We start from the raw sequence: 14,438 nt of genomic DNA, 5'->3' as shown, positions 1-14,438 counted from the left end.
GAGGTGTCATCAGGAATCATAGTTAAACATTTGTGGAACATGTTCAGAACTTAGATCACCTTTTTAGAAGAATGCTGATAGAATTGACTCTACAGTGAAGGATGGAGTCGGTGATGATGTCTGCATTCTTCCCACATTCTCTGGGATCATCTCATCATCTCCATTGCATGAATGCATGGGCAGCACTAGCTGGAGCCTACTTTGCCCAATACATGGTGGCAGAAGTGATAGGGAATTACGCCCTATGAGAGAAATCCCTGAGCGAGAGGTGTGAGGTATACCTTCTCATTTATCCTTTAATTAGGATAATTCTGAGGTTTGGATTTTGTGCCATTTTCCAGAATTTCTTCATTGAATGAAAACTCTGCTCAATCACAGTGATAACTGACTTAATGCAAGCTTTATTGGATGTATTTTCTTCCCTGTATACATACTCCTCTCTCCCATCCATGTTCCTTTCTCTTTCCAATAAAGTGCTTGTACATGAATTCTTGGCTCAGCATCTGCTTCTGTGGGAAACAAAACTAACACAGGTGATAAGACTGAGACGTTTAAGACAATATCATCAAAGAACAAAGGACTTTGGTAGAAAAATGGAACTAATTATTGGGGACATAGTGAGTAAGGACTGCAAAATTGCTCAAAAATCGTAATTTGTTACAAGTGAAAGATGTATTTGATATGGCTTCAATTCACTTTGATTCCATTAAGTTTAATCCAGTGTGCATTTATTTTCTACTGTGTACAAATTGAGGATGAGGCCAGACAGTTGCAAATGATTGCAATACAGAAGGGTTAGAATGATAATGTTAGTGCATGGTAGGTCCTGTGGAAAGCAATGGTAAAACTTTTCAACTTACCTTGAGTAATTCCAGGAAAAACTCTTTAAACATTTATTTTTTAATATTTTTATTGAGGTGTAATGTACATACATGAAATTCAACCATGATAATGTAAATTCAATGATTTTAGTAAACATAGAATTACATGAATGTTACCACAATTGTTTTAGAATATAACTATCACCTCAAGAAGTACCCTTGTGTTCATTTGTAGTGAATTCCCACTCCCACTTCAGCTCTAGGAAACCACTCACCACTTTCTCTCTCTACAAATTTGCCTTTTCTAGATATTTTATATAAAGAGAATCAAACAGCGTATGGACTTTTCTATTGATCTCCTTCTACTTAACAATGTTTTTGAGGCTCGTCCATATGGAAATATGTATCAATGTTTTCTTCCTTTCAATTACAGAATTGTACTCTATTGTATGTATATACCACATTTTGCTAACCCAATTACCAGTTTATGGACATCCAGATATTTCCAGTTTGAGTTTATTTCGAATAATGCTGCCAGGAACACTCTGTGTTGACATGAATTTTCATTTCTCTTGGGTAGATACCTTGGAATGCAATTACTTTGTTATATGTTAATTTATGCTTAACTTTTTAGGAAAACTGCCAAACTATTTGCCAAAGGGACTGCACCATTTTACATTCCCATCCGTAATCCATCACATTTCCAATTTTTCTACATCTTTGCCAACACTTTTCATTCAGGAAAAACATCTAAAAAGACAATATGCTTGAGTGTTGAATAACAAAAAGTGAGTAGAAATTTAACTAGGGAGTAGGTTTGCAAGACATTCAAGAGTGAGGAATAACAGGAAGATATATGGAACTTATGGAATATTAGAAATAAGCTTGAGTATGTAGACGGAAGACAGACCATTGAGAGTCTATTTTGACATATGGAGAATTTTATAAACAATTGAGAACCAGAATCATGCTGGAATCATATTCATAAAATGAGGACTTCTTAGGTTTTTCCTGTGTGGGAGAAATGTGAGGCAGAGGGAATAGTTAGGAGGCTGTGGAAATAGTCCAGAGAAGAAATGATGGGGGTCTGACCTAAGCCAGTGGCAATGGGATGGGTAGATTTTGGAAGAAAGATGTATTACTTTCCAATTTCTACTGTAAAATATTGCCATAACTCTAGTGGCTAAAAATTACATGAATTTATTATATTACAATTCTGGAGGTCAGAAGTCTAAAACGTCTAAGAAGGGCTACTTTCCTTCTGGAGCCTGTATAAGACTATTTGCTTCCTTACCTTTTCCAAATTATAGAGGGTCCTTGCATTCATTGACTCATGACCCCTTCCCACATCTTCAAAGTCAACAGTATAGCATCTTCCTCTTTCTCTAGACCTCCTTTCTTCTTCTAAGGACACTTGTGATTACATTGAGATGACCCAAATAATTCTGGAAAATTTCCCATCTCAAGATCCTTAACTTAATCACATCTGCAAAGTGTTTTTTTCCATCCATAGTAACATAGTCACAGATTCTGGAAATTAGTACACGTACATCTTTGGTAGGCTATTATTTAATCTACTAGAAGAGATGTGTGTCAGTTAGAATTTTCAAACAATTGATCAGTAAGGCCCTGAACTGAGATTGAGAGTCTGTCATGGCATTCCTTATTGACTTTCACTGGGCATGGTCATCACATGGTCCTGGCTCATGTAAAGATAAGGCTGTACCAGACAGGTCTGCTTTGGTGGCAAGTGATAGAAGAGAATTTCCTGGTCCATCTGATGATAGCTGAGCAGAGGCTCAGCTGGACATTGGAAACAGGTGGCTTAAAAACTATGAAGGTGTCAAATCATAATATCAGCCTTATTTTCTCAGACTTGCTAGTCCCATATGGAAACAGACACAGAAGACAGCAGATCTCACAACTCACACCTGGTAGGTTCACTTCTAAAGAGGAACTTGTTTTGTTTCAGCATATAAAAAAAAAATCTCAGCAAAGTATTTTTATTGACAAAATCAAGTTCTCTTTCCACCTTGTGCCAATCAACTGTTGTCAGAAGACATTGTCACTGTCAGCCCCTTCAGAACCACATTTGTTTATTCAATTTATCAAACCTAATTTTACTGAGTGTTTACTATGCAGTAGTTATTATTTTAGGCTCAACCCTACAGGATAAGGAGGATCAAGAGTGTGGGGAAGGCAGGTTGTCATGTAATAAAGGACAATCTAAGCAAACTCATTGAGAATGTTGCATTTGCGAAGGCAGAAAATGACTTAGGTGTGTGCATATCTGGGGAAAGAGTGCCCCAAGAAGATGGTAAAGTTAATACAAAGACCCTGAGGTGAGAGTTGGCCTGGGGGGAATGTAGCTGGAGCAAAGAGAGTGAGAATAAGCACAATAGAAGAAAAGGACATGTATAAGGAGCTAGCAATGTGAGGCTTTCCCTGCTATTGAAGGATTTTTATTTCACTTACTCTGAGTGAAGTGGGAAGACTTCGTAGGGTTTGGAGCAGACACATGACATGATGAGAATTTTAAAAGATCATTCTGGCTGCTAAGTAGGGAATGGATTGTAGGGTGTGAGGAAGCCAGCTTGGAGCTGACTGCGGCAAGCCAGCTGAGATATAGGTAGCTAGGATCTTGGTGGGAAGTGTAGAGTAAGGGTTGGGAAGTGGTCAGTTTGGCTATATTTTGAAGGTAGAGCACAGAGGACTGGTTGCCAGCCAAAATACAGTGTAAGAGAGAGAGGAAATAAGCATGACTCCAAGGTTTGGAGCCTGAACAACTGAAAGAATGAAATCGCATCCATTGAAATAGGTAGGGCTGTGAGTGGAGCAAATTTGGGGATGTTGACCAATTATGAGGTAGACTCTGATAGATTTTAAACAAAAAGAAGTTTATTTGGGGTGTGTTAGGACCACAGCCCAGGAACACAGATTCAAATAGGACTTCAATGGTTTCCAGGCCATTGAAGAGAGAGGGAAGGTTTTATAGTAATAGCTAACAAAGGCAAAGAAAAAAAGAAAAAAGAATGTTTCCCAATAAATTACAGGCACAAAGTAGTCATGAGGCGAGAGTAGGTTGACATAATCCATTAAAATAAGAATGAGGTTACTGTCCCAACCATTTTACCTTCCCTGAGAACACGTTCAGATACATTTCAGGCCAATAACGAGTTCAAGAGTTCATCCTGAAGGAAGAATTTGTCCCTCTTCTCTTTATGTCCACCCAGCTCCATCTTAGCGCCTTAATATGACAGATTATCTTTTTCAATTCCATAGGAAGGAAAGAGGGAAACAGAAATTCAGGTTTTGAGAAATCAATATTGACATATCCCAAATGGATAAATATAGTATTATTATACTTATATGGGGTATCAAGAGTAGACAAATTCTTAGACGGAAAAAGTAGAATGGTGGGTACCAGGGGCTGGAAGAGGGGGATTGTGAGTTAGTGTTTAATGTGGACAGAGTTTCAGTGTGGGAAGATGGAAAAGTTACGGAGGTGGATGGTGCTGATGGTTGCCCAACAGTGCGAATACACTTAATGCCAAGGATACGGAATTGTACACTTGAGATGGTTAAAATGGCACATTGTATGTGATGGGGTTCACAGCAGGCCATCCCAAGATGCATCTCTCTGGTACACAGATAATTTCAAGCTGAAGATAATAAAGGCTCAGAAGACTCAGAAAGAACATTTGCCTTTCCCCAAAACTGCCTAAAAGAATTTAACACAGAAGGCCTATTCCAGGAAATAGCTAATACCATAAAATAGCTGTAGTATAACATAAAATAAATGTGATAGAAATGCATCAACAAGCCCTTTTTATGCCCAGCAAACTTGTTTAACAAGCATATGCATTTCGATGTCCACATAAATGGTCTTCCTCCCATCTGAAATAGCCAAACCATTACCCCCAACATCCTCCTCTGCCTTTAGCTGAAGGTAGTATTTAAGCTGGCAACTCCATCATTTTGTTGAGTTGTCAGTTTTCCTGAGATTCTCCCATGTAGGCGTGTCATAAAGCTTTGTTTGATTTTCTCCTGTTATTCTGTCTCATGTGAATTTAATCTGTAGCCCAGCCAGAAGGACCTAGAGTGTGTAGAGGATTTGTCTTACTCCTCTACATATGTTATATAAATTTAACTACAATAAAAAAAGATGAAGTAGCACAAAATAATGGAGAATGATTGTGAGATCTTTCTGAAAATATTTTCAATATCATTATAAATAATAGAGAATTGATGTGATATTTTTTAGATAAAAGTTTTAACATTAGTCTCAGTCTTTGCTGAGTTTTCTAATCCAGTACAATATTGGCATTTTGGCCTATATAAGTATTTGTTGTGAGGATCTGTCCTGCGTATAGTCAGATTTTTAACAGAACCTTGTGGTCTACCCACTATATGCCAGTACTGAGTTGTGATAACCAAAAATGTCTCCAGACATTGCCAGTTGTCCTATGGGGGGCAAAATCTGCCTGATTGAGAACCACTGGAGTAGAACAATTCCATGAGTGCCAAAGTTGATGGAGTTAGCATTCACAGTATGGAAATAACAGGGAAAGCAACATTTTAGCGAGGATAAGACATCAGTTTAATCTTGGAAACACTGAGGTGAGGGACAAACAGAACTCCCCATTGATGCTATTACATCAGAGATCAAATGTATTGGTCTAGCAATTATCAGTCTGCACAGGTGGCAGTCTACATCAAGTGATTTTACAGAAAGAGACAGAAGTTCCTGTTGAGACTTGACACTTAGGAAAAAAAGCTGATGCTACGCTGGATCCTACGCATGGTCCTTTAGTTCTCTCTTATAGGACGCCCCTGGATATATGCTCTTATTGGACGCTATACCATCCGTCACAACATTAGCCACCATATAATCAAATAATTATTTGCATAATTATTTTATTAATAACTACCTCTTAAAAACTTCCATCTGAATTTTGAATCCCATCCCTTCCTAACTTTTGGGGGGAACTTATGATATCCCTTATCATTTCTTTATCCATTATATTCTAATGTCTGCATGCAATCCTATAATTTCCAATGTCATGGGAATGCTTCACATTCACATTTCTTTCAGTGAAAATGAAACTCACATATAGATTCATACTCCCCTTTGAGTATTGTTCCAAACTTTTGGAGAATTTGGTCTATGTTTGCAACTTCCATTTCCACTCTGCTCACTCTCTCTTCAACCAACTCATCCAGTGTCATCCTACCTCCATCATAAATTGCTCTCATTGAGGTCTGCAGTAACCTCACGTGTCCAATAAGTTCTTAAGGGATATTTCCACTCTTCAAAATGCTTGATTTTTCTGTAGCAACCTCACTAATTGCTGCATTCTTCTTCTTTAAATAAAGATCTTTCTGGTGCATTTCATTTTTGTGACAATGGGATTCTGAGAGTCAAATCTATTTAAAAAAACTTTTTTAATCTCTAGGAGAATGATCTTGTTGACTGTAAATGTTTTAACGTACCAGATAAAGAAGGAATAATAGGAAGTAAAAAATTCCTCTCTCTCCATCACTATCTTCAGGGAAATGGAAGTGATAGAAAGTTCTTTTTCTATTATTCTCTTTCTACCCAAAGGGAGCTTGATTGTTTAAAGAGTAGAAAAAATTGAACAATTTATTTAATTCTCAGAGATGCTCTGAGAATTCAGCCCCCAGGGTCCTGGAAACTTTAAATAAGATTACAGTGTGCCCAAGGCAGACAATCTTAGTCTTCCCAGAGATATGGGTGATGAATTTCCTGCCTGTATCAGCTCTCTGTGCTTCGTTGGGAAAAGTTGTAGTAGGAGAAAGTGCTAGGGTCATCAGGTGTTTCCATGATGCCATCTGAAAAAGCCAATGTATCCTGGTAAAAGCTGGGTATGGGGTGGGGGTGGGTGGAAAATGTAAAAAGTGGAAGGAAACGTTTATTACACCAGAGTACAAAGGGCACAAACAAGTGTCTCTCAGATTTTCTCCAGACCAACAGATCAGTGAACCCTGGAAGCTTGTTAAACACTCAACTTCTTGTCCTTCATCCTAGATCTACTCAATCAGAAATTCCAGGGTCAGGGCCAGACATCTGTGCTCAATAAACCATCCAGAACTTACCATGGTTAAAATTTTAAAGCAACTACCCTAGTGGCCTTGTTAAAATGGACGATGAAGGACTCACATGGGGCTGCATCTTCAGATATGAGGGCCTTTCACCTCCAAAATTTTATCTACTAATAATCGTACATTTATGTTTGACTTTACAAAGCTCATGCCCACTTTCTTTTTTCATCTTCTGTATTTGTTTGAATTATCCAAATAATATAATATTAAATCTTAAGGTTCTTAGCAGCAATTCTTGCATGCTCTTTGTCATTTGTTAACATTTCCATGTTGAAAGAATATCTCTCATTGAGAAATACACACTTTTTTAATTTGAAAGACATATCCTTATTTTCCTACTTTGAGAGCCTGCAAGCCTCCCACCCCCCCTACACACATGCATTCAGCCCACCATTTGCAGCAATGGCTGTTAAAAATTATCAAATACATTTTGACCCATATAGAACTGGACAGTTTTCTTTTGATATATTTATGCAATAAATTAATCTAAATAGATTTCCTAAAGTTGAAGCATAATTAGATTCCTGGGGTAAGCATTATTGATCCATGTTGTATTGTTCTTTAACATACTGATAAAGACAGCCTTAAAAACAAAAGTATGAAAAAACAGACTCATGGATTCAGAGAACAGATGGTAGTTGCCAGAGGGGGTGAGGAATGGGTAAAAAAGGTAAAATCTTCCAGTCATAAAATAAATAAATCCTGAGGATATAATGTACAGCATGTAACCATAGTTAATAACAATGTAATGTATATTTGAAAGTTGCTAAGTGAGCAGATGTTAAAAGTTCTCATTACAAGGGCCAGCCCAGTGGCACAGCAGTTAAGTTTGCACCTTCTGCTTTGGCAGCCTGGGGTTCAATGCTTTGGATCCTGGGTGCAGACCTATGCACCACTTGTCAAGCCGTGCTGTAGCAGGCATCCCACATATAAAGTAGAGGAAGATGGGCATGGATGTTAGCTTAGGGACAGTCTTCCTCAGCAAAAAAAGAGGAAGATTGACGGCAGATGTTAACTCAGGGCTAATCTTCCTCAAAAAACAAAAAGTTCTCATCACAAGAAAAAAAATTCCAACTACTTGTGGTGATGATGTTAACTAGACTGATTATGGTGATCATTTCCAAACATATATAAATATAGAATCATGTTGTACTATACTCTAGTGTTATAAATAGATTATATCTCACTTTAAAAAAAATGATGCAGGGGACCTTCCTGGAAATGATGCAGGGGGCCTGCCTGGTGGCGCAGTAGTTAATTTAGTGCACTCTACTTTGGCTGCCCAGGGTTCACAGGTTCAGATCCAGGGTTCAGACATAGCATCGTTCATCAAGCCATGCTGTGGTGATATCCCACATACAAAACAGAGGAAGATTGCAACAGATGTTAACCCAGAGACAGTCTTCCTCAAGCAAAAAGAGGAAGATTAGCAATAGATGTTAGCTTAGGGCCAATATTCTTCACCCACCCAAAAAAAAGTGATTCAAATGTCTCAAGTGATAGACTCTAGTGAATGTTGTGGTGCATTGCACAGATTCCTATAGAAATTAAACTTTCTTTAGGAGACACCCTGTAAGTTTTAACTCAAGTCAAAGAAATAAAAGGTTCTCCTTTAAGGAAATAAATCCATTCCCCACATTTGCTGCTTGCACAAACACTACATTGCCTGAAAAGTTTTCATCTCTTATCTTTGTACCACAAGGGATCTGAATTGTTTGGAGAGAAGAAAGTCAATAGAACAATTTATTTAATGGGACGCTCTGAGTATTCAACTCTTGAGACTCTGGAAACATTAAACACATTTCTGTTGCCCCTTACCTATAATTCTCAGATCTTAGCCAATTGCAACCCCATTCGGCTTCCCAGGCATAGATGTCAGAGAACAGAAAGCTGCAGTGATAACCATCAGAGAGAGTCAGTGTCTCCAGTGAGGACTGGTGGATTTGGAAGGAAAAGAGGAGAGAAACTGGGAACTGGGCTTCACCACTAGAGTAATGAGACTGGGACAGTCCCATATATATTTAGTCTACGATGGTGAAGTCTCTGTACTTTTAAGGTGCTTTAGTTCCTACTGAACCCAGTCCTTTCCAGCTCTCTTTCCGTTTTCCTCTCTCTCTTTTTGGAAACTAGAGCCTTTCTGTGATGAGAGTTATTTTCTGGAGAGTCTCCACCTCTTCTCTACTCTTTCTCAGAATTGCAGGCTCCTGTTTGATTTCCTGTGTCCAATCACTAACTACTTACTGGAGATCTATCATGCAAGAGGTATTGTTTATTTTATTCATGTGATTGGATTTTTCTATTATATTCCCTAGCTATTTTTACAGCAGATTTGACTTACTGATAGCACTTAATCTTTCTGTATTTACCATCATTTTTGATTCATTTTAGTGTTCACAACATCATCTACAAGTAATGTAGTTCTGATGTTTGGTACTCAGACCTGTTTCCTTTTCTCCACTTTCCAGTCTCCTTAAATGTTCAAGAGAATATCTAATGATTGAACTTGGATTGGAATGACTTGGTCTGTTCATGAATTTAACACAGATATTTTAGTGTTTTTAATTTAGAATATTCTGTTGGCTGCAGTTATAGAACAACAACTGTTTATTGTGTTTAGAAATTGTCTTTGGTTTCCTCATTTAGCGAGAGGCTCTGCCTGGGCTGCAAACCACAGTAATGACTGTTACCTTTTCTCAAAGTATTTTTAATTGTGATTATGCTTATGATTTCTCTTCTTTGACCTATTTTTGTGATGAATTACATTAGCAAACATCCTAGCATTAAACCAGGTTCTGATTCCTAGGTTAGGTATTACTTATTCATGATGTATCATTCTCTTAAAATAGATATGAATCCATTTGATTTAACTTCATTACTCTATTTTGTGTCTACATGCAGGCAAATGGGAGCTTGAAGATATCACTTTGTGCTATAGTTGATGCTCTGGGTCTCAATCTTTATTATACACCTAATACTCGCATGTATTGAGCACCTACCTAGTATGTGGTAGGCACCATGTAATCCCTGGAAAGAGAGTGGTGAGCAAACACACTTGCATCCTCTGACCCACAAACAAACCTAAGATTTCTAATGTTAGAAGCACATCAGTGAATAGTACAGGATGTTGGACTTGGGAGTCTCACCCATTCTGTCCTCCTGACCCCCACTCTCTGCTCACCACCTAACTGGCCTCTCAAATCCCTTCCATTCCCAAGCTCATCTACTCAGGGTGACCATGAATTGTCTTCTCTCAGCCAAAATGCTTCCCTTTTATTATTTCCCTTGATTTACAATTACCATCCTTCCTCACACAATTCAAATATCCATATTTTAGAGAAGGCTTTTTCACCGATCTCCCCAGAATAAATTGGTCCTCAGTGATTTTTTCTCTCTTCAAGTAGGATTCTCTAGGCATTAATGACGTGGATCTTTATTTTATTATGGAGAATATTATAATCAAATCTTAAATTTGCCTTTAAATTTTAAGATGATTTAATTTATAGAAGCTTTGAATACTTTTGTCAGATATATCAGGCATAGTTTTAGCAATGAACTCCACTGGTTAATACTATATATTCCCAGTTCCGAGCATGTACACATGAGCACAAATACTGTGTATTTTATTCTAACGGTATTGTGATTTTATTCCCTCCTCTTACCTATGTAGTCCACATGCTTTTCCCTCTTCTTGGAAGAATCCACCTGGCAAGCAGTCTCTGAAAGAGGGAGCCAAAGGGATCTTCATTAATTAGAAGTGCTGCATGGCGGTCAAAAGAGGTAACAGACCCATTGTGTTTATAGTGAACATAATTCTATCTTTGATGGCTACCTTAGTTTAAGGGGAATATTAATAATGATAGCCATGGAAAACTGAATTATTGTGACCTTAACTACAGAAGCTCACATTAATCAAGTGTCCACTATATGTCACAGGAATAGCACTATAAAAATTACATGCATCATCTCATTTAATTCACTCATCAGTCTTACATTGTAGGGAATATTTACCACTCCCATTGTAGAGGTGAGGTATCTGCAGTTAAGACAGACTAAATAACTTTCTCAAGCTCACACAGATGGTATGCTGATGGACCAAAATTCTATTCTAGGAAGTCTGACTTAAGATCCAATTTTCTAATTCACAGCTCTATTCTGTACCTTTGGAGAGTTATGTATCAAAAATAGTTGCCATAAAAGGAACAGACTAATAATGATAATAGCTATAGTTTATTGAGATTCTACTGTGATCAAAGGCATTTCTAAACCTCACAAAGAATATAATAGCAGTAACCACATTTTTAGAAATAAAAAAATATAAGACACATGAGAGTTAACTGTGACATAATAGGAAGCATCAGGTCACAGAATTGAGATTGTTTGGGCTGAAAACCCATGTCTTAATCACTATCATAGGGTTATTAGAATGGAAGAAGTATGGGGATTATCAAAGAAAATACCTTAACTGTCTGTAATTATTTTGAAAGAGTCATATCAAAGAAGAAATTGGTTTAAGTCCAAAGATTCAAATAGAAGAATAAGAACCAATGAGTAGGAGATCAAAGAAGAGAGATTTCTGTAAAATTAAAGAAAGTCTGAATGGTACACATATTTGAGATGGAAATGGGCTATCACTTGAATGAGTGAATCACTGTCCTTGGAAAGACTCAACAAAAGGTGAAGTTTGTCCACCTAAAGGTAGAATCAAGAGGTGCAGATTTGCTGAGGTATCAGTTGAATGTTCATGGAACACTGCTTTTTCCTCCTTCCTTGGTAGGCATACCAGCTACATGGAAGCAGGAAACCACACAGAAGTATCAGAATTCCTCCTCCTGGGTCTCTCAGAGGATCCTGAACTGCAGTCCCTGCTCTTTGGAGTGTCCCTGTCCATGTACTTGGTCACTGTGCTTGGGAACCTGCTCATCATCCTGGCCGTCAGCTCTGACTCCCGCCTCCACACCCCTATGTACTTCTTCCTCTCCAACCTGTCCTTTGTAGACATCTGCTTCATTTCTACCACCATCCCGAAGATGCTAGTGAACATTCAGGCACAGAGCACAGACATCTCCTACATAGGATGCCTCGCTCAGGTGTGTTTTTCTACAATTTTTGCTGGAATGGATAATTGCCTTCTGAGTGTGATGGCATATGACCGGTTTGTGGCCATCTGCCATCCCCTGCATTACATGGTCATCATGAACCCACGCCTTTGTGGCCTCCTGCTCCTGATGTCTTGGTTCATCATTTTATCTGTCTCCTTGATTGATATCCTACTGATGATGCAGCTAACCTTCTGCATAGGCACTGAAATTCCAAATTTCTTCTGTGAACTGGTTCAGGTTCTCAGGGTGGCCTGTTCTGACACCCTCATCAATAACATCTTCTTGTATGTGGCCACTGCCCTGCTGGGTGTGTTTCCTCTCACCGGGATCATCTTTTCTTACTCTCAGATTGTCTTCTCTTTAATGAGAATGTCCTCTGCAGGAGGAAAATATAAAGCATTTTCCACCTGTGGGTCTCACCTCTCTGCAGTTACCTTGTTTTATGGGACAGGCCTGGGGGTCTACTTAAGTTCTGCTGTGACCCATTCTTCCCAGAGAAGCTCAATTGCCTCAGTGATGTACACCGTGGTCACCCCCATGCTGAACCCCTTCATCTACAGTTTGAGGAACAAGGATGTAAAGGGAGCCCTGGGAAGGCTCCTTGGCTCAGTAGCCTCTAGTCCATGGTGGGTCACTGGCCTCAGAACTTAGTGGATATTTTGGGCTCCAATGGTAAGTCTTGCAAATTTAAATCTCCTTTTTCTTTTGCTCCCTAAAAGACACTCTTAAACTTTTCAATTCCCAAAAAAACCCCAGGACTTCACATTCATTTTTGTACTAATTTGTCCTCAACAACCTCCTCAGTAATTCCTTTTTGACTTTTCTTCTCTATATGCTGTCCATAAAGTTTCATGTTTGGTCAGGTTGATTTAGTCATTCTTATGTTTTCCTACTTGAGATTTAAAGTGCTTATCATATCAAGTGCTGATGTGGTTTCTCCAAAATTATCCTCTCAAACATTGATGTTCTTCACTTTCATTTGGTGGTGTGCTTGTTTTCCCTATAAGAAATGTAATGAAAATCATACTGCCATCTCAACAAAGTGCTTACCACTTAGGATTGTGCTTGTTTCTTCACACGTATGACTTTATTTCATCTTGAAAACATTTCTTTGAGATATTTTCTTTCATTCACCCCACTTTTCAAAAGAAGAAACTGAGATTGAGTTGGACTATAACCTACTTAACTGACACTGACTTTGCTAGCCTCCTTTTCATAAGAACAGTGTTGTGATTTTCAACTTCAAACCAGAAATGGAGATTTGAAAGCTGTATTGTTCAAATGATTCATAGAACTATACCATTGAGAATTACTCTGAGATGTTGCATCATTCTTTGTGATCTTTCTTTCCATTCTTTTTCCTTTCTTTCTTCCTTCTTTCCATTCATTCATCCATCCTTCCTTCATTTTTCTCCTCCTTCCTTTCCTTCTTTTTTTACCTTTACTTACCATCATTGAAATTTTAAGATCGTGATGAATTTTCATCATCATGAAATTTTAATTTGGGGGGGTACTTTCTGGAGCTGCCATCAGAAATGTTAGTTACACATGTGTATAATGTGTTTAGAACTTAGCTTAATTTTTGAGAAGAATGTTTATAGAATTAATTCTGCAGCGAAAGATGGAGTAGTAGATGCTGTCATCATTCCTCCCACATTCCCTGGGATCATCTCACCATCTCCATTCCATGACTGCCAATGGCCAGGACCAGCTGGAACCTATGTTAATCAATACATCATGGGAGAAGTGACAGGGAATTATACACAATCAGAGGCAGCCCTTAAGGGAGCATTTTAGGGTATGCCTTGTCTTTTATCCTTTAACTAGGGTAATTCTGAGGTTTGAATTTTGTACCATTTTCCAGAATTCCCCCAATGAATGAAAATTCTGCTCAATCACAGTCATAGCTGACTTAATGCAAGTTTAATTTGATGTATTTTACACCTTGTGTCCACTTCTCGTCTCTCCCATCCATGTTCTTTGCTCCTTCCAATAAAGTGATTGCACATGAATCCTTGCATCAGTGTCTGCTTCTGTGGGAACTTAAACTAACATGAATGACAAAGACTGTGATGTCTCAAGACAACATCACGAAAGGATTTAGCAACTTTTGGAGAAAAAAAGAACTAATTATTGGAGATATAGTAAGGACTGAAAAATTACTCAAAAGTCCTAATATCTTAGAGAAAAAAGATATTATTTTCTTATTTGATGTGGCTTCAATTCACTTTGATTCCAACAAGTTTCATCCAATGTACGTTTATTGTCTACCGTGTCCAAACTGAGGAGGGGACCAGAAAGGTACAAATGATTGCAATACAGAGAGGTGAGCATAATAATATTGCTGTGTAGTAGGAACTGTGGAAAACAAAGATAAAATATTTAACCTCTCCTT

At 38.1% G+C, this 14,438-nt stretch overlaps 1 protein-coding gene across 11 annotated transcripts in view; it reads left to right on the top strand.

The window, feature by feature from the left end:
• OR7D20 (olfactory receptor family 7 subfamily D member 20) overlaps window positions 1–14,055 on the top strand; it is a 63,991-nt gene extending 49,936 nt beyond the window's left edge. For 10 of the 11 annotated variants that reach the window (XM_070272137.1, XM_070272136.1, XM_070272135.1 and 7 more), the window contains 2 exons: window positions 10,612–10,721; window positions 11,719–14,055. In XM_070272137.1, coding sequence (XP_070128238.1) covers window positions 11,732–12,694 — 963 coding nt within the window. In that variant the 5' untranslated portion in view covers window positions 10,612–10,721; window positions 11,719–11,731 and the 3' untranslated portion in view covers window positions 12,695–14,055. Of the gene's footprint in view, window positions 1–10,611; window positions 10,722–11,718 lie in introns of those variants that run through there. The other variant, NM_001391129.1, reaches the window with a different exon arrangement.
• The last annotated feature ends 383 nt before the right edge of the window (window positions 14,056–14,438 follow it).

Source organism: Equus caballus, chromosome 7, assembly GCF_041296265.1.
Source record: "Equus caballus isolate H_3958 breed thoroughbred chromosome 7, TB-T2T, whole genome shotgun sequence".
NCBI classification, from domain to species: Eukaryota; Metazoa; Chordata; class Mammalia; order Perissodactyla; family Equidae; genus Equus; species Equus caballus.
The sequence above is the reverse complement of the archived record's forward strand: the minus strand, read 5'-3'. Positions and strand labels throughout refer to the sequence as shown.